A 24969-nucleotide genomic window follows, 5' to 3' on the forward strand; every position below is an offset into this window, starting at 1 on the left:
GGTGCAGCAGGAAGAAGGGAATATTTATACATTAGTGACCCAAGAGGCTGCCTTGACTTGATGCTCCCAGTATTCTGGGCAGGCCCTTCATTCTCTGCTGTAACCAGGTGAGGTTTTCTTCTGGGCAGCCAGCACCAGACACAGCTATCTGTGGGCTGTTTCCATTGTCATACCTGGTTCCATTTTCAAAGCCACCATTCCCAGAATCTCAAAATCATCACTGCAACCTTAGGCTTCTTGGGTAGAGTCAGAAGCAGCTTCAACTATTGTTTTCACTTGGGGCAAATATTTGTACCTTTTAGACCTCCTTGCCCAGGCTATTATGTCTTTATAGAGATCAAATTACCTTGGTTTCCTCTCACAGGAAGACCATCCAGACCCCAGGGGGTATTGATACTATCCTTTGGCTTTTTCCTCTTACAGCTCCAGAGCTGCCAAAAAGGCCTCTGGGGCACTTGTTATTAGACACTTAGTCATCCCAGTCCAGTCTTGACTCTCAACTGGGGTTTAAAAGGGTTTTTTTAAAACCACTTGCCCACCTGAGAACTGGAACGCAGAAAGCTTATGGTCCAAATCCAACCACACCTTACTAAGGGGCTTAGGATAAGCACATGTGGCTCTCTTTTCATTCATTGGTCCTATCTAATCCTATAATGTTCTGCCTTTCATATTGTTTTGAAAATTTGCTAAGTCTCAAGAAGGCACCAAAATACTGACTGGAGAAAAGACACAAAATATCAAGTCTTCTGATAGTATTTTTGCTGCCACAGCAAATTCTGTATCCTTTATATAACTGCTAAACAAGCATTTATAGAAGGCTTTTTATGTAGAAGGCACGATGTTAGGTGTTAAAAGGGATCGATATAAAAAATGAATAAGAACTAGAGTGAACAGTCAAGCATCACTCTATGGTCATTAATCTGGGTGACTGAAAGTACAGCAATATCTTTGACAGAAGAAAGTTAATAAAATGGGAGGATTTGGGGGAATGGAAAGATAAGTAGACAAAATACAAAGAAATCTGAACAGACCTCTAAGAAGTAATGCATGTTGGTGGAGTTGTAAACTGATCCAACCACTCTGGAGAAACAATTTGGAACTATGCCCAAAAGGCAATCAAACCTTTGATCCTGCAATACCACTACTAGGTCTGTATTCCAGAGAGATCATAAAATAGGGAAAGGACCCACAGGTACAAAAATATTTATTGCTACAAGAAATGATGAGCAGGCAAATTTCAGAAAAACCTGGAAGGATTTACATGAACATCATGATGCTGTCCACATCCAGAGAAAGAATTATGGAGTCTGCATGCAGATCAAGGCATACTATTTTCACTTGGGGGTGAGGGAGAGTTGTGGTTTTTCTCTTTTGTTCTGTTTCTTCTTTCACAACATGACTAATGTGGAAATATGTTTAACATGATTGCATACGTATAAGGAGAGGGAGGGAGGGAGAAAATCTTGGAACTCAAAAATTTATAAAAATTGAATGTAATGTAATTAAATACTATTTACAAAAAAAGAGAGGTAATACAAAGCAGAAAAAAGCAAAAACAGAATAGTAGTATAGATTAACTATACTACTTAAGAGGAAAACAATGAGAATGGACAAAGAATCCTGATGAGGACTTAAGAGATTGAAATTGTTATGATACTTTATACACTGAAATTAATTTATATGTGGTTATTAAATAAGTTTAGATACTTGTACTTCCGTTCATTAAATTTTTAATAAAAACATTTAATTTTTTTCAAAAGGATTATTCGATCCCCACTCTCATCCCTGTTTCACCTCTCCTACACACCATAATCCTTCACAGGGCTGTGGCTGGAACCCCAGCTTCTGTGATTACACTATGTCAGTTGAACACACGATTTAGCAGCACCTACAGCAACTTAAAATGACTTTGAGTAGGGACCAAAGAATGGAATGAGTCTGCTAGAGGTCTAGCTTAGCTAAGACTGCAAGAGTCCCATCACTTTTTTGGTTGTGGTAACCCATTAAGGCTATTTCCTAAGATGTAAAAGGGCTGCAGTATCCATCTGGGGAAGGTGTCCACAGTGATGAAATCACAGTGGGACATTTTTCTCATTTTGATGTATATTATAGTCATTTGTAAATATGTCTTAATTCCTACTGGACTATATAAACTCACTGAAGGCAGGGGACTATGGATTTTTCATTCTTGTAGTCTTAATACCTACCACAGTGCACTGAACAACACAGACAACACATTGTAAATCACACTGTAGCTACACAAAACTGTTCAGAAATTCCTTTCTTTTTTTACATGTAGTTGATTTTATAAAAAGAACATATAGGCAGGTTTTTCCCCTGATGCAGACATTATAAGAAGGTTTTAAATCTATTTTAAAGAGAAAATCAAGAAATTATTAAAGAGGTAATCGAATTTCACACAGATCTTAGAAGGGGACACAGAACAAAAGGAGTTTTTATTTGTTTTTCTTCATTTATTCTAATATCTTAAATGTTAAAGATTTTATGTAAGTTGTTCCTCCTTGTTTTGTTTATGCTTTTTTCAATGATAATTAGTTCATTTATAATTTTCTTAAAAGCAATAAGACAAGAAAATAAACAAACTACTCATTACATTCAAAAATTTTATTCTAAAAATAATTTAAAGCTACAGAATGGAAGAGTATTACATAGTTTTATGTGTAAAAGAAAAACATATTCACCCAAAAGCTATACTATTTGAAATGGTTGTGGGAAATACAGAAGAAAATGAAGGTTTTACTCTGAATTCTTGGGATTTCACCGTGCATCAAAAACCACCACTGTATTAAAATTGTGTTAAGGACAAAGGAAAAACAATGAAAAGTTATGCCAGTCATCACACTTTCAAATTATGTTCTGATACAACTAAATAATAATAACACATATGGTACTATAGACAACTACAAAGCACTCAATGATAGACTTATTGAGTCTTGCTTATTTTTAAATGCACAAAGAGACAATGTACTATGTACTGACAATCTTGAAGATGGTTTAAAAGAAAAATCACTCGAAATTTTATTCAATCTCCTTTTCCATTTGAAAAGTCAAAGACATGCATGCCATATTATTAAATGTTTCTCTCACACATATGAAACAACAATGAAGATGATAGCTTTGTTATATTTTCCCTCCTTTATTCCTGGCTACTAATATGACCTTTTAGTAAGAGTTTTAGTCATAGAAGCAAGTCCAATTTTAATGGTTGAAGCAAAATATGTCATGTCTATGTTTATACAAAATACTTAAATTCCAACTTATATAACTAAGTGAGTTTGCCCACTGAGTAAATGTCAATTACAAAAAATACTGAGAATATAGAAAATATCAAGCAAGCTTAACATGATGGCTTTTAGGGTTATTCCAGGTCATATATTTCAATTAATTCATACCAGATCAATATAAATACTAATCTTTCTACAAATTATTTTTTCCTAAGTTAAATCACTCCTTCTGCTGGTAAACAACCTTGGATATCAATTCAAACACTCTTTTTACCCACCTCTTATTATCATAGCTAAAGAAGGTGAAAGGATACATCTTTTTGTTCTTTTCTTGTACATTATTCTATAGCCGCATTCTCTGCATCTGATTGGATCCCTGGATTTTATTTCATTTTCTGTATGACATTCTGAAAAAGTAAACTTTTTTTTAGTTAAAGTCCCCTACCACCCAGGAATATTAACATTCCTAATAACTGCTTATCGACTTGTTATTCTAATTGTACAAATCAGACTTAGACAATTTTAGAAATAAACAGAATTTAGAGATCATCTAGGGCAATGCTTTCATTTTCCAATTGAAAATACTAAAGCCTAGAAAAGTTAAGTGAGCTGCCCAAACCAGTGGTGTCAAAAAAATAGAAATTGGGGCCACTAAACCATATATAAGGATCCTCTGGGTGCCATAATTGACTTAGAAAACCACATATTAACATTATTCTATTGTGTTTTTGGTTTTTTTGCACAGGGCAATGAGGGTTAAGTGACTTGCCCAGGGTTACACAGTTAGTAAGCGTTAAGTGTCTGAGGCCGTATTTGAACCCAGGTCCTCCTGAATCCAGGGCCGGTACTTTATCCACTGCACCACCTAGCTGCCCCATTCTATTGTTTTTAATCCCAAGTACGTTTTAATCTGGTTAGGGTAATATGGAAATGTTGCTCACCACAGAGAATCTGACAGCTCTGGCCTAAACATCAAACAGATTTTGACTCTCTAACATCAGCCATTGAACTAGAATCTAGGTTTCCTGACCCCTAGTGCCATGGTTTTTTTTTTGCTGGGCAATGGGGGTTAAGTGACTTGCCCAGGGTCACACAGCTACTCAATGTCAAGTGTCTGAAGCCAGACCTGAACTCCGGTACTCCTGAATCCAGGGCTGGTGTTCCATCCACTGCGCCACCTAGCTGCCCCTATGCCATGTATTTTCTATTGTCACACACTACCCAAATAGACATATGAGCAGCTTTTTATACATAGTAATGAACAACAAATTCACATTTAGTGTTTTAAGGTTTATAAATTGCTTTCCCCCCTCACAATAACCTAATTAAGTCTAATATTATTTATGTCATTTTAATAAGGTAAAGAATCTGCTCTGAGAAGTTGTGACCTTTGTCTAGGGTCATATGACTAGTAAATTTTGAACCCAAAGATCAGATGATCTGAGTTCAAATTATGCCTCTAACACTTCCTGGGTGAACTTGGGCTTAACCTCTTTGGGCCTTAGATTCCTTAGCTGTAAAAAGAAAGGGTAGAGCAAGATGACTTTTGAGGTTCCTTCCAATTTTAAAATCTATGAATTTATGAACTCAAAATATATTGCTTGAATGCTAAGCTCATGGGTTGTCTATTATGAAGTACAGATACAGGTAAGTGATAGGATTTTATTCCTTAGAGCAAGGTAGGTACTTTTTGCAGGGGAGAAAACTAAATTCCTCCTGTGTGTAGGCATTGTGCAAGGCTCAAAAGATTCTTAAAAAAAGTCTTGACCCTCAAGGCACTTAAAATTCTACTGAGAGAAGTAACATTCTTATATGAATTTATATTTTATAAATTCAAGGTATGGGGTGGGAGGAAAAGAAGATAGTTATAGCATTTGTGGGGGGTTTTTTGGGGTTTTTTTGTTTTTTAGTGAGGCTATTGGGGTTAAGTGACTTGCCCAGGGTCACACAGCTAGTAAGTGTTAAGTGTCTGAGGCCGGATTTGAACTCAGGAACTCCTGACTCCAGGGCTGGTGCTCTATCCACAAGTTATAGCATTTGAAGAGTGGGATTAGGGAGGGATTCAGGAGCTGATTTTGGAAGGGGAACAAGAGATTCTACAAGGTGTAAAGGTGAGGAAGCAATAATGTTCCTCCAATGGGTAACAAAAAACACAAAGGAACAGAGATGAGAGAGGAGTGTCCTGGGTAAGAAAAAAACAGTTTGTCTGACCCTTAGGAAATAAGAAGGGGAATGATGCAGAAGGCAGGAAAGGTAAGTTGAGGCCAGCTTGCAAAGGGCTTTAAATGCTAAACAGAGTAGTTTATATTTGATCCTAGTGGCAAATAGGGGGCGCCCCATCCTTTCTCTCACTCTTTGCCTTCTAACCTCATCATTCACGAAAAAAGGTCTTTCCAAAGTTCTTAAAAATTTCTTCTTAGTTGCAAAATCTGCTGGCTTTCTCTCAATCTTCAATCTTCTTAGCCTCTTTGACCCTGTCAATTACACCCTTCTTGATACTTTTTTCCTTCTAGGTTCTCAGGACATTTCTGGCTCCACCTACCGATCAGACTACTACTTCTCAGTTGTCTTTGCTGGATCTTTATCTGGGTTGTGCCTTCTAATCATAGGCAGCCCAGGGGAATCTGTTCTTAGCTGTCTTATGTACTATTTCACTTGGTTATCTCAGTAGTTCCTATGAATTCAATGGTCAAGTCTCAAACTACACATGTGACTCTCACCTCTCTGCTGACCACCAGTCTCCCATTTCCAAATGCTTGTTGGACGTCCAAAACTAGACATCCTATAGACATTTTAAATTCAATATATACGGGGCAGCTAGGTGGCACAGTGGATAGAGCATCAGCTCTGGATTCAGGAGGACCTGAGTTCAAATTTGGCCTCAGACACTTAACACTTACTAGCTGCGAGACCCTGAGCAAGTCATTTAACCCCAATTGCCTCACACACACACACACAAAAATTCAATATACAAACTGATTTCATTGTCTTTCCCATCAAACTTCCCTTTCTTCCTAATTACCCTATTATGATGTTGAGAGCACCACTATCCACTCAGGCTCACAATCTAGGTGTCATGCTTTCCTCACTCACTTCCCATATTCAATCTGTTGTCAAGGCCTGATAACTTTACCCTCATGACATGACTCTCCTAACACTGTCACCACTCTGGTGTAGGAACTCATCATTTCACACCTGGACTATTGCAATAGCCTAAGGACTGGTCTCCCTATATCAAGTCTCTCCACATGCCAGTCCATTCTCCACTCATGAATCATAGTGATCTTCCTAAAGCCAACATCTGACCATGTCATCTCCCTATTAAATAAACTCCAGTGGTTTTCCATCATTTTCCAGGATCAAATATAAAATCCTCTGTTTGATAAGCTCCCCTCTCCCCTCTCCAGCCCAATATTCAGGTATTTTCACAGGCTGTTCTCCATGTCTGGAATTCTCTTTTCCCCCTCATGTCCACCTACAGGCTTCCTTCAAGTCCCAGCTAAAACTGCAACTTCAACAGGAAGCCCTTCCCAAACTAATCAGAGTGCCTTCCTTTGTGGATTATCTCCAATTTCTCATATTTGTACATAATTTACGCATGTTGTTTCCCCCATTATACAGTGAGCTCCAGGACAGCAGGGGTCACCTTCTGCTTTTCTTTATACCTCCAGTGCTTCGAACAGCCTGACAGAGTAGGAACTTAATAAATGTTGGAATTTATTGATTCAGGCAGTGACATGGTCAGATTTATGCTCTAGGAAAGTTGCTATCCCAGAGGCATCTTTCCTGGTCTCCTTCAACTGCTAGTATCTCCCCTCTCCCTAATTATCTTGTTTTTAATTACTTTGTGTGTATGCATTTATTAACTTTTTATTTGTACTATTTATTTTTCAAATGGAAGGAGAAGGTGGGAGCAAGCATTTATTAAGCACCAACTCTGTAACAAGGACTGTGCTAAGCACTTTACAAATACTTCATTTTATCCTTGCTACAGGCCTGTGAGGTATGTGTTATTATTATCTCCATTATATAGCTGAGGAAACAGAGGCAGACAGAGGTTAAGTGAATTACACAGCTAGTGTCTGAGGCAAGATTTGAATTCAGATCTTCCTGACTCCAGGACCAGTGCTCTAGCTGCCTGTATATACTTGTCTACTCCATTAGCATACAACCTTATTGTGGGGATTGATTCATTCTTTGTATTTGCATTGCCCATCACCTAGACAAGTACCTGGCAAGTAGTAGGTGCTTAATGAATATTTGCTGATGGAAAATCCTAGAAAAAACTGTCTATCCCATTGCCTCAACTTCCTCTCTTCTCTCCTTTCAACCCTTTTATAATCTGGCTTCCTGACTTTCTCACAACTCAAACTTTTCCTTCCAAAGATACCAATTATCTCAATTGACAAACCTGATGGCCTTTTCTAATCCTCATCCTTCTTCTTTTTTTTTTTTTTTTAGTGAGGCAATTGGGGTTAAGTGACTTGCCCAGGGTCACACAGCTAGTAAGTGTTATGTGTCTGAGGCCGGATTTGAACTCAGGTCCTCCTGACTCCAGGGCCGGTGCTCTATCCACTGCCCCACCTAGCTGCCCCTATCCTCATCCTTCTTAACCTTTCTGACATTACTGAATACCCTTCCCTCCATCAATCAACATGCATTTATTAAGTTTTATGTGTCAAGCACTATGTTAAGTGCTGGATCCTCCTGTATACTCTGTCTTCTTTAGGTTTTCGTGACACTACTCTCTCTTGGTTTTCCCATCCAACAGTTCCTCTGTCTCCTTTGCTGGTTCACTGTGCACATCCTCCTCTCTAGAAGATTACCCCAAGGCTCTGGGCCCTTTCTTCTGTCTACACTCTCACTTGGTGACTTCATCAGTCCCCATGGATTCAAACATCATCTCCATATAGATGACTCTTCAAGATACGTATCCAGTACTAGTCTTTATTCTGAGCTGCAGTCCATTACCAACTGCCCATCAGACATTTCAAAATGGGTTGTCGCATAGGTAGCTCAAGCAGCCAAAACAGAACACCAAGAGAAAATTGAACATCCAAAACTGAAATCACCTCCTTCCTTCCTGACCTGACCCCACAAAAAACCAAAAACCAAAACAAAACATTCTTCCTAACTTCTCTATTTGTGAGAAGGGTACATTACTCTTTCACACAGCCAGGTTCAAAAACTCTGAATTATCCTTAATCCCCTATTCTCCCTTACCCCACATATCCCTTAGTTGCCAAATCTTGTTTCTACCTCCACATGTTTAGCACTGGTTTCCTTTTCTCTAGTCAGACCTTTATCAGCTCCTGCCTGATTTATCAGAATAGCTTAATATTTGGCCTTGTCTCTCCTTTTCCTATTCCATCCTCTACAAAGTTCCTAAAAAGTTACAATATCCCAAGGTACTATTACAGACAGGGGACATACTTTTTACTATAAGAGCAAACTAGGTACTTTTAACCACTCCCTACTTTGTTGTAGGTGAAAGAACAAGGTTTTAGAGTCAGAAGACTTGGAGTCAAATCCCAACACTGTCATACTATGAGACCTTGGATTGTTGTCTCACCTCTCATCTGGGAGCCTCAGGTCTTATTTATAAAAGTTTTTGTTGAAAAGCACTTTGTAAGGGGCAGCTAGGTGGCACAGGGATAAAGCACTGGCCCTGGATTCAGGAGAACCTGAGTTCAAATCCAGTCTCATACACTTAACACTAACTAGCTGTGTGACCCTGAGCAAGTCACTTAACCCCAATTGCCTCACCAAAAAAAAAAAAAAGAAAGAAAGAAAGAAAAGAAAAGCACTTTGTAAAACTTAAGGCTCTGTCACTAATTGCATTCTTTTAAACTTTCAGGTGCTAGTTATGTACAAAGATAACATTCTCAAATACACATAAGTTAATTAAGCTATTTATGGTTTGTTTTGTTCCCTCCTTCCTCCCTGCTGCCATCTTTTTCTGCCTTTAAATCAATTTAGTAAAGCTTGGTGGGAAACAGAGAATAGATAAACACAAGACAATTCTTTTTTGCTTGTTGATGCAATGGGTAGAGTACCGGGTCTGGAGTCAGGAAGACCTGAGTTCAGATCCAGTTCAGACACATTTACTTGCTGTGTGACCCTGGGCAAATTGCCTCATGTGTAAAAGAGAGATAATAACTGCATCTACTTGACATGATTGTTGTGAGGATCAAATGTGATAAGTAAAATGTTCAGCACAGTGCTTGGCATATAGTAGGTGCTAAATAAATGTTTGTTATTATTATTATTAATTATTATTGTTGCTGTTATGTGCCTTCTATGTACCAGGCATTGTGATAAGCACTGAGGCTACAAATATGAAAAAGAAAGCCACTGTCTGACACATAGTAACCACGACATAAATGTGAGCTATTGTTCTTAGCTGTTTGATAGATCTGTGAAAAGTTGAGTTTTTAAAAAGTTAAACCTGGTGGTTAACAGGAAAGCTATTGATTATAGGAAATCAATCTGTGGAGTCTCATATTCTGAAAGAGTAATCTGTCCATCACAATTTACTCTAAGGAGGAAGGAGGAGATGTGTTTTCTAAACACTTAAACTGGGTATTACTTTTCTGAAGGGACTCACCTCCACAGATGTATATCATAGGCTGCTGTTTTGGCGGTTGCACATCTTTCTGGGTATCCATCGTCACTCCCTAAAAATCACAGACGGGAATATGTTCTCATCTCAAAGAGGCCCCCGACCCCCAAACTGAGTCAAGAGCCTGCATTCCCTCTTCACCCCCAAACCACATGGGTCACGAAAATAAGTCCTGACCCGGCAATTGTAAGGACGGTTCAGGTCCACAGAAGGGCATTTTCCCCAATCCCGCCTCCTCGTCCGGCCAGACACTGCCTAGGGCAGTGACCCAACCTGGGCACACAAGAGCAGCACCAGGGGTCAGCCTGCACAGCCCAGCGGAAGAAAGGGCGCCGTCAAGACCGACCGGCCCCGGCATCCCGCCAACTTCCCTCTTTCATGCTCCGCCGTCCCGATCTCTCAACCGTTTCTAATATTGAGCTGAAACGTTAACTCACTCCCCGCAGGACCCACCATACCTCACACGCCCCAGGCCGGAGAGCCCTAGTCCTTCGAGTAACAGCGGCGAGATCTACTTCCGGCGCTTCAAAATGACGCAAGGCACCCTCAACAACCCCACCCCTTCTGCCTCGTGCGTGGACTGGGGCAACTGATTGGCTGGGATCGAAAGAAGGCGGGGCGAGGGCTGAAGAGGGCTTCGGGCGGGGTAGAGTTCGAGCTGTCTGGAGAAGTCCCGCATCTGAGGGGTGGGAGGCGGAGCCCCCGGACTGCTATCTTCTATCTCTTTGTTTGCAGAAAACCATAACGTGGATAGAACACCACCTATCAACACTGGGTCCAGAAGGTCTGAGTTCAAATCCCTCCTCGGGAAGCTAGCTATTAGCTGGGTGACCCTGGGGCGAGTCACTTAATTTCTCTCCGGACTCGGTTTTTTTCCTCTGTAAAACGGGGATAACCATAGCCCCTACCTTCCGATGGTTGTTGTGAGGATAAAATGAGACGATATGTGTAAAGCGCTTTGCAAATCTTAAAGCTCTGTAGAAATCGATATGATTAGGTATTTGTTGTAAGGGAAAGAACAAGGTTTTGGAGTCAGCAGAACTGGAGTCAACTACTCCTAGCACTGTCACACACTATGAGACCTGAGACACACATTTGGGAGCCTCAGTTTGTTTATAAACTGGTTTTGGTTGACAAGAACTTAGTAAACATTCAAGTTCTGTTATTAATCAAATTCTTTTAAGCTCCAGGAGGACTGAAAAGTGAAAGAAAGTACTACTACGGGGGCAGCTAGGTCATGCAGTGGATAAAGCACCCGCCCTGGATTCAGGAGGACCTGAGTTCAAATTCGGCCTCAGACACTTGACACTTGCTAGCTGTGGAACCCTAGGCAAATCACTTAACCCTCATTGTCCCGCCCCCCCCCAATTAATTAAGTACTACTACGCTTACATCCTCCCCTTTTTCATTTTATGACTCTTCTTCCCCCCAAAGAAATCTAGCCTCCCACCCAAAATCCGGATGGTGCGGTGGAGATAGAGTGCGGAGCCTGGAATCAGGAAGACTCCTCTTCTCTGAGTTCAAATCCGACTTCAGACACTTACTAGCTGTGTGACCCTGGACAAGTCATTTAACCCTGTTTGCCTCAGTTTCCTCATCAATAAAATGAGCTGGAGGAAGGTTTAAATGTCAAACCACTCCAGTTATCCCTGACAAGAAAACCCCAGAGGGGTCATAAAGAGTCGAACACAAGGTAAAAATGACTTAAACAAAGCACCTATATCCAATTCAGTATGCACGAATTAAGCCCTTACTATTGTTCAAGGCTTAGAGAACACCCTCCTGAGTGTACCTTTTTACACTTGCAGGTTTCATAAAAGAGGACACCGGAAAAAACTCGAAAATAATCCCTGCTTCCTCTTCCTCCCACCTGGGTTTTTGTTTTTGTTTCCTTATACATTCTCTCCCACCATCTCACAAAATTCATTTGGGAACTATTCCCAGCCCCTCAGAACAAGTTAATTGGGGGAGCTCGTTTATATTTAAGCAGTCGGCCCAAAACGTTTGTTTTGGGGGTGCCGTTTGAACTTGAATGCATTTTACTCATTTCGCGGCAGCTGCAAATGAAAGGGAGAAAGGAACGGAAGAACAATGCTGAAAATCCAATTGTCAAAGTCAATAATCATTAATTAAGTTCCTGCTATGTGCCAGACACTGTGCTAAGCCCAGGGGATATAAAGAAAGACAGAAGACAGCCCCTGATCTCAAGGAGCTCACAGTCTAATGGAGGGTGGAACAACATGCAAACAACATATAAACCCACAAAATATACACAGGGTAAATTAGACATCATCTCAAAAGAAAGGCACTAGAATTAAGGGTGGGAGAGGGTGGAGGGGAGGTGTCAGGAAAGGCTTCCCTTGGAAGGTAGAATATATTAGCTGGGACCTCAGGGAAGCCAAGGGGCATAGATAACTGGAGAGAGAGAGACCAGTTGAGGCATGGGGGACTCTGCCACAGAAAAACAACATGTTTTAAAAAATTATTTACTATGACAAAATGGGTTTGTACCAGGAATGATAATAATAGCTAACATTTATATGGCATTTCAAAGTTTGCAAAGCACTTTACATGTTATCTCATTTGATCTTCACAACAACCCTGACAGGTAGTTATATTATTATCCTAGTTTTATAATGTATAATTTTATAGGTGAGGAAACTGAAAATAGGAAGGCTCAGGTAACACCCCTATAATAAGTGTCTGGGGTGTTCAGGGAGGACTATCACTTCTGGTGTGAGGGCTTCCCAAACCCTTTCCAGGGCTGCTCATCCACCTTTGCTCTCTACCTATTACTTAACTATCCTGTGGCTCCTGGAAGCTATAGCATGCACAGAGGCTACACCTTGGCAAAACCCTCTTGGGAGATGGGATAAACCAGGTTGAGGGTAACCAACAGGCCTCAAAACCATAATGAGTTAGGGGGATCACTACCCCCAAGCATATGAAGACTTCTTTGTGTAGAATGGGCAGTTGACAACAACAACTACCCATTTGTGGGGAATATTTTGTTCCAACAGCCATTATGTCGGCTGAAGCAGACATTGTGGAATGCCTAGAGTTTGGTCAAGCATCTAAAAAGCCAAAGTCATCAACTGCATCCTGGGCCATGAGTAGTCATCTTGACTTTTATCTTGCCACTGGACCAAGATGACTCAGGAAGAGAAAATGAGGTTGACAGTTTTGTGTAATTCTGTCTCACCTAAATCCAGTTCACATGCAAGTCTTGTGTTGCTATTGGTGCTCTTCAAAAACAAAGGATGAATAACAAGTGTCTGAGACAGGATTTGAACTCAAGTTATATTGACTCCAAGTCCAGTACTCTATCCACTTTGCCACCTAGAAGAACAAGTAACAAAATTTATCATATGAAAAACATACTACTTGGCAGATTTAACTAATCAACAGACATTTATTAAAACCCCTATACTGGTGTGAGGAGAGAAAGAATAGCTTCCGTGGGCAATGGATAGAGCAACAATTAGGGAGGAGTGAAAGGATGGTCATGCTTTGTTGAAATTAAATAATTATTTGTAGTAGACCCAGTCAGTTCTGTGGCTCTTTGTGTGACCTCTTTCAGTTTTGTTTAGTAGGGCATGAGTTGAAAGAAAGGAGGCCAAGGGTGGAAGACAGTATAGAGTGAAACAGGTTAATTATAGGGTTCAGATCGGAAGGGAGGGGGCAGCTAGGTGGCGCAGTGGATAGAGCACCAGCCCTGTATTCAGGAGGACCTGAGTTCAAATCTGATCTCAGACACTTGACACTCACTAGCTGTGTGACCCTGGGCAAGTCACTTAACCCCAATTGCCTCACTAAAAACAAACAAACAAACAAAAAACCCAACAGATCGGAAGGGAGGAAAATGAGATTAGAGCAGAGGAGATGGCTTTGGAGAGTACAGAGAGATGGGAAGGAAGGCATAGGGAGAGAAGGACTGATAGAAGTTTATGATCTGATAAAGGGATTTTGGAGGTTTAAAAAAATTGCAGAAGTAGAACACTTGAAAGTGATGGCAAGATCAAAAGTGTGATCATCCCTCTGCACAGGTAGAGGGGAGGAGTAGATCATGGAAAGTGAGAGGATTAGGAATTGGAAGTATAGGATGTTTGAGAGGATAGTTTGTGTATGTTGAATTGCCTTAATATAAAGGCGGGACATGAGGAAGATAGAAATACTATGACCCAACTACTGAATTCTTTGAGAAAGGAAGTAGAATGTCCTGAGAACCAATGACTAACTAATACTAGATCCAGGTTGGTTGATAAATTTGAATGGAGTGAACCTCAGAGGAGAGATTGCTGAAAGATGGAGACAAAGGGAATGGGTGGAAGAGGCAATAGGGAGCAAGGACAATTCTGACTCCCCTTCCAGGACTAATGGTTGGTAAATACATGCTTCGTACAGAGTGAGACATGTTATTTTTCTTTCACAGTTTTTTATTTGTTTTGCAGGGCAATGAGGGTTAAGTGACTTGCCCAAGGTCACACAGCTAGTAAGTGTCAAGTGTCTGAGGTCGGATTTGAACTCAGGTCCTCTTGAATCCAAGGCCGGTGCTTTATCCACTGCGCCACCTAGCTGCCTCTCACCAGTGGGTTTGAGGTCCTTTTGAGGATCACAGACCCATAGGCTATCCCCAACCTGCTTTAGCCTGTCTGCTGAGATAGTTTTGGAGGCACAGGTGAGAGTTGAGTATCAGGCAGACACCAAAGGTAGATGAGCAGCCCTGAAAAGGTGGGGTAGGATAGAAGTGCATGAAGATGAGAGAATGTGAAGGGAGGTCAGGGAAGACTGTGGCTTACACTTAGGCAGCCAGGAAAAGGGGGTGGGGCTTGTTAGTAAAAAGGATTCATTCTGGGCAGAGGCCACTATGTAATGCTCTGAAAACTCAGTGTCAGAGGTAGATACTCTGCCTTGATTCCTCGGCTTCTCCTTGAAGTACCAGAGTGGGAGTGAGGAGAAAGAAGACTAAGCAGCTGGGTTTTACTAGTTCTGGGAGGTGGGTGGTAGGGAGGAGAACTCCAAGCAGCCTAACCCTGCTATGCCCTCCACCTAAATCAATATTGCTCTTATTAAACTTCCCTGGCTTGCTGATTGCAGCCCAATTCAGAACTTGATTAATTTGGGAAAAGAACAATCCTGAAATTTCACACAGGTTCTGGTGCTCCAGAAGCATCTGGCTTTATTTCTGACAGATTCATAAAAGTTTCCCCACAGACAGGATGGAGGTATTACTGAGGATTGCAATAGAGCCAGTTTTTTAAACACCTATCAAGTGTCAGGAACCGTGTTAAGCACTTGTTGTTGTCTGTCCTTCCTTGGACACCAGGTGATGTCATGACTTGGGTGAATTGGATTTAAGTGAGGGAGAGCTGTGCAAAGTCACCAATCTTACCCTCCAGAGACATGGCAAGATATACATCCAGATGACTAGAGAAGGCCCTGGGTGTTTAAAGGCAACTGGGGTTAGGCTACTTGCCCAGGGTCACAAAGCTAGTAAGCCTCTGAGGTGAGATTTGAACTCAGGTCTTCCCAACTTCAGGGCCAGTACTCTACCCATTATGCCACCTAGCCCCAAAGCCCTAACCTCTAGGGATAGAGAGAAAGGCTAAAACAAACAAACAAACAAAAAACCCCAGTCCTTGATCAAGGAGTTCACAATCTGGAAGGAGAATCCATGAAAACAGTTATGTACAAACAAGATAGAGAGAGGCTATATTGGAGATAATTTCAGAGGCCAGCACTAGGATAGAAGAGAGTTGGGAAAGGCTTTCTGGGCAGAAGATGGGACTTCAGTTAAGACCTGAAGCTAGGAAGTGGAGATGGGGGTGGGGGGGAGTCATGTGAAAAGTCCCAGAATCGGGGAGATTGGCTGTCATGTGACTAGGACAGCTGCAGGGCCAGTGTCTGGATCTTGGCCTACTCAGAGGGGAATAAGGTGTAAGAAGACTAGGGCAGGTTTGTGAAGGGCTTTAAAAGCAAAACAGAGGCTTTTGTATTTAACCCTGAAGGGTAATAGGGAGTCAGTAGAGTTAATGAATAGAGAGAGGGGTGACCGGTGCTTCAGCAAGATGAATCTGACATTTGAGTGGAGGGTAGACTGAAGTGGAGAAAGATTTGAGGCAGGGAGACCAACCAGCAGCGGTGCTCCAGACATGCGTTGGTGAGAGCCTGCCCCGGGGTGGGTGGGAATGTCAGGAGAGAGGGGGTATGTATGAGAGATGTGGCAAAGGTAAAAATAATAGAACTTGCCAACTGATTGGCAATGAGATGTGAGAAAGAATGAAGAAGAGACCTTAGGTTAGGAGGTTTGGGCGACTGGGAGGATGGTAATGCTTTCAATAGTAACAGACAAGCCCTTTTTAGGGCTGCTCATCCACTTTGGGTGTCTACCTGGCCATCAACTCACTCCGGTGGCTCCAAAAAGCTGTATCATGCCCACTAGCCACACTCTGGTAAAACCATCTTAGTTGAGGGTAACTGATAGACTTCAAACACGTTGGTGAGTTAGGGGGATGTCAACCCCAAACATGTGAAGACGCCCACTAGAAGAATGAATGGATGAGAACAATTTGTTCCGACAGCCGTGAAAGTGAGTGATTAAAACAGATGCTGTGGAGCACTAAGAGTTTGATCAAACTTTGAAGGTACCAAGATCATCCACTGCACCCCAGACCATCACCAGTCATCTTGACTTTTGTCTTGCCACTAGACTTTGATGAATCTGGGAGAGAGCGAGGCTGACTCTGCCTCACTTAAATCCAGTTCAAGCTCAAATCAAGACATCACTCTATGATGTCATTGGTTCTTTTTGAAAACAAAGGCAAAGCAACAACAATAGAAAAGTTAGGAAGAGGGAATAGGTTAGGGTTTTTTGTTTTTTGGTGAGGCAATTGAGGTTAAGTGGCTTGTCCAGGGTCACACAGCTAGTACGGGTCAAGTGTCTCAGGCTGGATTTGAACTCAGGTCCTCCTGACTCCAGGGCCGGTGCTTTACCCACTGCATGACCTAGCTGCCCCAGTTAGGTTTTTATTAGGGCTGGATAGATAAATCTGAGAATCAGCTACAGAGAGATGATAATTGAATCTAAGAGGGCTGATGACCAATGGAAATAGTTTAGTGGGAAAAGAGGTCTTAGGACAGGCCTTGGGGGAGACTTTGCATGAAGATGCAACAAAGGGTAGTGAAGAGAGGTCCATCAGTTAGGATGAAAACCAGAAGAGAAAAGTGTCGCGAAAACCCCAGAGAGAAGAGGGCCAGGGTTAAAAATAAAGAGGCTGTAGCAAAAGGGTAGGGGATGCCTCTACCACAGGACCCTGGGATTAAGGGAGATCTTAGTTTTAGATCTGGAAATGACCTAAGAAAGCATCTGGTCCAAAACCATCCTTGAGTACCAGAGGATGATAGATCTGGATGTGGAAGGGATCTTTAAGGTAATTTTGTCCAAATCCTCATGTTATAGTTGAGGCTCAGAGATCTGAAGTAATTTGGTAGCAAAGCCAGGTCTTTAAGCCAGACTCTAACTCCAAATTCAGAACTCCTTCCACTGAACTATACCCTGAATCCCAGAGAAGTGACTTGCTCTGTCACACAGGTCCTGATAATTGGCAGAATTAGGACTCAAACCCAGGACTTCAGACCCTAAATTAGGGTTCTTTCCACCATATATTGCTATCTCACTTACACAATACAGCAACACTTATTGAGCACCACTGGTGTGCAAGGTACTGTGCTAGGCACCGGGCATATGAGGCATGAAGTTCCAGTTGGGGAGACTGGTACCACACAGGGAGCATCAAAGGAATGAATAGACAAAACATGGTATGGGAGTCCCCAGGTGAGGAAATGTAGAAAAGCAAAGCACTGTGTGGGGTGAAGGTACAACAATGGGGGTGGAGAGCAGTAGGATTGGGTACATTAAAAACTGATATTTGGTGCAAATAAATGCACACAATTATCTTTCTAAACTTATTCTTTCAACGAAGATGTGGAAAGCTGAAAGAGGAATAAGAAACTCCTCCAAATTAGCTTCTTGATTTGTGCCCACTAGCACAGGACTGGGATGGGGAAAGACCGTGACCAAGGGGTGGGGGAGGGTGGGGGGGGTGGTTTCCATTCCATGTTCCTCCCCAAAACGGTCCCTAACGTCTGGAGCGGGGCAGGTTCCTGGGACGGCCAGAGGGCAGCGCAGAAGAGGGGAGCGGGACTGGACTGGGGGGACCGGGCGGAGGGCAAGGCAGGGAAGGAAACAGAGGGGAGGGGAGGGGAAGAGAAGGGAAGAGTAAGGAGGAGAAGGGGAGGGGGAGGGGCCGCAGCCATCGGTTATTCAGGGCGGGCAGTTCAAACCCAAGAGAGGGAAAGCCGTGGCGGCCCCACGCTACCTGGGATTGGGGGTTGCCATAGCCGGAGCATCCCTGCGGCCGGAGCGGGTGGCTCTGCCCCTTCCCCACCACTCCCCTCCTCCCGCCCCCTTCGCCTTTTCCCTCCTGCCTCCTCCCCAAGCTCAGCAGCTTCAGCTGCTGCCATTCATCCTGCCCAGAGGAGGCAGGAGGAGTCTGCTCTGGGCTTTGTGGTCTCTAGTTGGACGGGGGCGGGGGACCCCAGGCTGCTGGGGCTGCTGCTGCTGCTGCAGGGAAGCAGAATTCCTGGGAGTCCCCCTTCCCCGCCCCAGTTTGTTTTCCAGGTGCTGGCAAAGGGTGAGATGCGTTGAAGTTACCTGCTGCCTCCTGCCTCCTCTTATCTCCCTCCACTGCAGGTGACTATACCCTCATAATTGCTTGTATCTCCCTCCCTCCCTGTGCCTCCCGGCCTTCCAGGGTCTGGGGGAGGGGGGGGGGTTACTTCGACTTAGTGGCTGGAAATCCAACCTAAACTTTCCAAACTGGGCAGGGAGGGACAGGAGGAAGAAGAAAACTAGTGATGGTTCAGGAAGAGCTCAGGTATCACCTGTCCCCACCAACACTTACCTGCCTCCAAGGGCAGGGAATTTATAGAACTCTGGCAGCCCTCCTCCTCTTGAGAAACCCAATTAAGGAGCTTATTCCCAACATTCAGCAGTGTAAACGAGGGGAAAGAAGATGAAGACTTCTGTTGTATGAAAGGGTGAAGAACGTTCCAAAATACTTTTTAAAAAATGTAATGATCCTAAGTTCATAAATTTAGACTTGGATCACAGCATTTCTATTCCACACCCTTCAGATCTTAGCACTGGAGAGCCTTATGATTATGCTAAGCACAGGGTCTGGCTCAGTAAGCATGTTTATTGACTGTTTTGCAGTTCATCCCAAACAAAGTTTGTTGGGTTTTTTCGCCCTCCTCTAATTTGGTCCACACTGTGGTGTTGAGGTTTCCTCTGCCTCAGCAAGTCATTGAAAAGGATACTTGTTTATGGTTTAATTCGATTTTTTTTCTGCGTTTAAAAAAGTCATGTGACCTAAGGATTTCAAAGTTTATCTGATGGTATTATAGTCTTCCAAATAGAGGGAATTTGGTTTCAGTAGTTAAACTATTTCTTTCATTTCAATTAAAGTATCTACTAAACACCTCCTTAGAATAGAAGACTGTGGCTTGTTTTTGTTTGTTTTTGTGTTTTCCTTTACTGGAGGGGTCTGGATAATTACTGTAGTGATATCAACTGATTTATTAGGAACCTGTTACTACCTAAATGTGTAGTTTCTTAATTTCATTAGTTTAGAGCTGGAACTACAGAGTTCATTTTCAAATATATCAGTGTGATTATTCCAAGAAAATAACATTTTCAAATTGTGTTGCACAGGGCTGAAATTAATACATGAAAACCAAATAGAGTAAAAAGAAAGTGTTAAGTGAGAGTATAAACACTACAGGGGGGTGGCCCTTTCACCTCTTTTTGGTTTATCAACCCCTCTGGCAGTCTGCTGAAGCCTATGAACCCCTATTGAAAAAAAGAAGAGTTTAGAAATCTTTGAACTTGGGTAATGTTAGGGCTTTGTGGAAATATTGTCCTCTTAATATTTTGTTTCTGTTTGTGTATTTTTCCTTTCTGTAAAAACAAGTGGAATTCAACATACTCTTTTGTCTCATTGCTATTCAATTCTGGTCTCAGAAAAGCTCTTGAGACATCTAGTGGTGAAGTTCCTGAAAAGTTAGTTGTTTCCTAGTTCCATTTTTAATATATACAACAATTGTATGATATGACTAAGTGACTTTAGTAACAATTGTGACTTAATGAATACTTCAAAAATAGGTCCCCAGGGGCAGCTAGGTGGCGCAGTGGATAGAGCACCGGCCCTGGAGTCAGGAGTACCTGAGTTCAAATCCGGCCTCAGACACTTAACACACACTTACTAACTGTGTGACCCTGGGCAAGTCACTTAACCCCAATTGCCTCACTAAAAAAAAAAAAATAGGTCCCCAAAATATTATCTCCTAATAATATATACTGTAATATGTAAATTTCCCACCAACCACATGTGAATTGATTCAGCTCCATTGCCTCAATTTACAAATAACATATACAATATTTACATAAATGAAATTCCTGACTAGTCAGCCAGTCAATAAATATTTATGAAATGCTTGCTATATGCAGGCACTCTGCTAAGTTCTGAGGATATGAAAAGAGTCAAAAGGGGGCAGCTAGGTGTAGCAGTGGATAGAACACTGGCCCTGGAATCAGGAGGACCTGAGTTCAAGGTTGACCTCAGACACTTACTAGCTGTGTGACCCTGGGCAAGTCCCTGATTGCCTTCCCCCCACAAAAGAAAAGAGTCAAAACACTATGCCTGCCCTCAAGGAACTTGTAATCTACAAAATTTCTAAAGATAAAGGAAATAAAACATTTGCTGTGGAGAAAACACAACTAGCTTTCTTGTCTAGAAGCTTCTTTATAGAAGATCATTAATTTAGGAACGGATCTCAGAGGGCACCTAAGCCAATGTCCCTTTCTTTGTCATAGGTAGAATTATATGGTGTAATGAGTTCTAAATTTGGTGTCAGATGACCAGGGTTCAAACCCTTCCTTTTCTTCTTACTGCCCATGTAATCAATAAGCATTTACTGAGCATTTACTTTGTACCAGGCACTGTGCCAAGCACTGGGGATACAAATATGAAAAAAAAAACCTGCCTTCAAGGAGCTCACAATCTAATGGGGGAAGACAGTACACAAGAGGAAGCTGAAAAGTCGGGGGGAGAGGAAGGAGGGGGGGAAAGAGGAGAAGGTATCTCATTTGACAGTATAGTGAAAGTCAATCAGAAATAACCCAAAGTAGTATAGATAGGTGAGAAATGAGGAGATGTCTGAGCTGAGCTCTCTCCATGAATGGAGGCTTGTAATTCATAATTCCAAGAGGCAGAAGGTAGAGGTGAGGTATAGTACCAAGGCTCGTGAGATCTTACAGGATGATGAGGTTATCCCAATAACGAATTTACTGGGGCATGGTGCAAAAGTCAGAGACATCCCAAAGTATTTCAGGTGAGTGAGGTGATCATAGGCAAGCCATTCCCTTTCTCTGACTCCCACTTACCTTATCTGTAAAATAAGGAAAATTGGTGTAGATGATTTCTTAGCCCCTTTTCAGCTCTATCTATATCTATGATCTATAACCCTCATGGATAATCTATTATTTAGCATGCCTGACTTGTGGGCATAAAGCCTCAACTTGAATCCCTACGGTGATGGGAAACTCATGACCTGCCAAGGCAATTTGTATGAGATTGAACAGCTTTAAATGATAGTTTTTCCCTTATCTGTGTTTCTGGGGTAATAACTAATAATATTGGGTCTCCTAAAGATCTTAGTACAGTTATAAACTTTAGTAGTTTTAAAACTACTCTAATACTTTTGGGACATCCTATATAATGAATTATGGTTTGCAAAGTGCTCTGCAGATATCATCTTATTTGTGCTTCACAACAACTTTGTGAAGTAGGTGCTATTATTGCCCCCATTTTACAGATGAGGAAACTGAATCTGGGTGAGGTTAAGTGACTTGTCCAGAGTCACATAGCTAGTAAGTGCTTGAGGCTGGATTTGAACTCCAGTCTTCCTGACTCAAGTCCAGTACTCTATTCTAGCTGTCCTTCCTCAATTATTCTAGATTCTATAGCCTAGAGCCTAAATGAATACAAATGCAAAAGAATGAGGGAAAATTATTTTATCTTTCTGTCATTGAGTCAGATAAATATTGAAGAAATATACTGATATTCTGGGTGAAAATTAGAAACAATGGTTTCTTTTCGGTCTTGCTGAATATTATTAGATCCAATTTCTTCTTTAAATCCTTTATTGAATTTGCTGTTAAAAATTAGTAACAGAGAGTATGTCCTTAGCAAATATTTATATATCATCTGTTAGATAATCTAGTTCACTAGATCGTAGAGTTAGAAGCTTAGATCTTAGATTATCTAGTTTTGGAGGCTCATTTTTTGTGTGTCTGGTGAGACCAATGCACCCCTTCTCAGAATAATGTAGTCAAATATGTAAAATAAAGCACATAAGGTTATGAAGGAAATAAAATATATTGAAATACAATTACCACAGTATGAACCCCCCAAAATTTGTAGACCCCAAGTGGAGTCCCTGATGTAGCTCATCCCTCTCATTTTACAGGTCAAGAAACTGAAGCCCCAAGAACAGAAGTGATTTGCCCAAGATCATACAGGTAGTAAGTATTCCAGGATCTCCAAGTTGGAATTACCCTTGGAGGCCATCTTCTCTAGCCCATACATAAGGAAGAAAATTCTCCACAACTCCCCCAACATGGTCCTCTAGCCTCAGTGGAAGATCTCTAGTGGGGGAGACCTCACTGCCCATGGAAGCAGCCCATTCCATTTTTTTGATGGTTCTAATTGTTAAGAAATTTTTCTTCACATGATGCCTAAACCTTCTTCTTTAATTCATCTAGTTCTTTCTTCTGGGGCCAAACAGAACCAGGCTAATACCTCTTTCATTTGACACCCCTTTAAATGCTTGAGGACAGCCATTGTGTTGTCCCTAACTCTTCTTTTTCACATTCAATTCCTTCGAGCAATCCTCATATAGAATAATTTCAAGGTCTTTCACCCTACTTACTGGTTGCCCTCCTCTTCATGCTTTCCAGCTTATCAATGTCCTTCCTAAAACATGGAATTTAGGATGGAGCACAATATTGAAGATTAATTTGGCCAGGAGAAGAGTGTGTTTGTATGTATGTATATATATATATGTGTGTGTGTGTGTGTGTGTGTGTGTGTATGTATATATATATGTATATGTGTATATTTATATTTGAGTATAATACATGTATATTACATATACGGGACATCATTTAGACAAAATACAATCTTTTTTTTCCTGATAAAATACTTTCCATCTTATACTTGTGAAGTGAATTGTAAGGGGCTAAAATTCTAGCTCCACTATCTAAAATATAATGAGTGGTCACCAATAAATTATAAGCTTTAGAAAGAGTATTTAAGTGTTTAAGTATTTATTAAAGAGCATTAGGATCAGAGATAAAGGTAAAAATCTAACTATTTCTAAGAGACCACATCATCCGACCAGCCATGGCGAGGTCAGAAACCAAAAGAGGAAAAAGCCCTCTGCCAGAGTTCACTTCCTATTTCGTGTCCTCCTCCCAGAAATGGGAGGCTCCTCAAATTGATTGGCTGGTAGCCTTGATAGACAGTACCCATGAGCAAACATCACTTCCTGACACCAAGGACCTTGACTACATGGCTTGCCCTCAGATGCCTTCTCCTTGTGGTTGAGCTTTCCTATAGTAGCTCTCCAGCAGGTGGCGTCATTCCAATCGTTACAGAACCCAGCATTTACCATAGTGTCTAGCATACTAATGTAGGTGCTTAATAATTTATTGACTACTGACTCTAGTATTAAATTCAACCCAATGTTCTAACCTTTGAGATTTTTAAAAACATCCTGACTATTATCTAGTGTGTTGTCTATCCCTCTCAGTTTTATGCCATCAGCACATTTTTGTTTGTTTTTTTGTTTGTTTGTTTGTTTGTTTGTTTGTTTCTTTCTTTGGCAGGGCAATGAGAGTTAAGTGACTTGCCCAGGGTCACACAACTAGTAAGTGTCAAGTGTCTGAGGCTGTATTTGAACTCAGTTCCTCCTGAATCCAGGGCTGGTGCTTCATTCACTGAGCCACCTAGCTGCCCCTATCAGCACATTTTATAAACATGCCCCCTACACATTTCTCTACATCATCGATAAAAATGTCTAAAAGCATTGAGCCAAGTCCTTATCTTTCAAACACTCTTCTAGAGACCTCTTTGAAATTATTATTGGCCACTCTCTGGGTCTCCTAATTAACTAGTTGAGATTGTGCCAAAGTGTGAACTCATCTAGTCCATGTCTCTCTAAGACCAGCATGAAGAACTTTGTCAAATGCTTTGCTAAAATATAAGTAACAGGGGGCATCTAGGTGGTACAGTGGATAAACACTGTCCCTGAATTCAGGAGGACCTGAGTTCAAATCCAGCCTCAGACACTTGACACTTAGTAGCTAGGTAAATAAGTAAGCTATCACTACAGCATTCTCCTGATCTCTACCCATTTCATAACCCTGTCAAAAAAAGAAATGAGGTTAATTCCATATATCTTGTTTTGATGAAGCCATAAAAACTCTTTGCAATTGCAGATATTAACTCACCACTGTTTTGTTTGTTTGTTGTGGTTTGGTTTTTTGCATACTCTAGCAGATCTCAAGATGACTGAAACTTCTATCTGTGCTATAATAATACTATAATAATTTTAACCCTTGTTAGGCTTGGGTTCTATTTTCCAAACTCCTTTATTCCCTATTTTCTCCAGGTAGTGAACTCTGACGGAGTATCTGATTCTGCCTCCTTTAATGCTTCATCTAAATGTTCTTTCCTACTCGTGTGTCTTGGATTTCCTCCCTTGCATATCTTCTTAATCTTCATAATACCTTTCCTCTGTTTCCCCAATTCTCCACTTTTTACCTGTCTTGCTTTGCTTGGATAAGATATACTCTTTTTAGAATCATCTTCTATCCATAGATCCTATCCCTCCAAACCCCAGTTATGCCTATGAAGTCATGGAGTTCTCCTCCTAGAGTTAGCATCTCTAATTTCCGTTGCTTGTTACCTCTACTTTGGA

At 41.4% G+C, this 24969-nt stretch overlaps 1 protein-coding gene across 1 annotated transcript; it reads right to left on the reverse strand.

Annotated features, from left to right (window-relative positions):
• Window positions 1–2612: 2612 nt before the first annotated feature.
• Window positions 2613–10420, reverse strand: POLR2K (RNA polymerase II, I and III subunit K). Its single transcript, XM_043976557.1, has 4 exons — window positions 10326–10420; window positions 9853–9922; window positions 3560–3652; window positions 2613–2801 (listed from the first exon to the last, which is right to left on the reverse strand). The coding sequence occupies exons 2-4, from the start codon at window positions 9911–9913 to the stop codon at window positions 2779–2781; spliced, it is 177 nt and encodes a 58-aa protein (XP_043832492.1). The 5' UTR covers window positions 9914–9922; window positions 10326–10420; the 3' UTR covers window positions 2613–2778.
• Between the last annotated feature and the right edge of the window lie 14549 nt (window positions 10421–24969).

This window comes from Dromiciops gliroides, chromosome 1 (assembly GCF_019393635.1).
Source record: "Dromiciops gliroides isolate mDroGli1 chromosome 1, mDroGli1.pri, whole genome shotgun sequence".
NCBI classification, from domain to species: domain Eukaryota; kingdom Metazoa; phylum Chordata; class Mammalia; order Microbiotheria; family Microbiotheriidae; genus Dromiciops; species Dromiciops gliroides.

What these genes read in the sequence shown, in the direction of transcription:
- POLR2K (XM_043976557.1), bottom strand. Translation starts at nt 9,913, where the DNA reads ATGGATACCCAGAAAGATGTGCAACCGCCAAAACAGCAGCCTATGATA. An exon ending in TATGATATACATCTGTGGAG is followed by an intron (nt 3,653 to 9,852) that starts GTGAGTCCCTTC and finishes TTACTTTTTCAG; the next exon opens with AATGTCATACAGAAAATGAA. An exon ending in CAAGAAAAGAACAAAAAGAT is followed by an intron (nt 2,802 to 3,559) that starts GTATCCTTTCAC and finishes ATTTTAATACAG; the next exon opens with TGGTGGTTTTTGATGCACGG.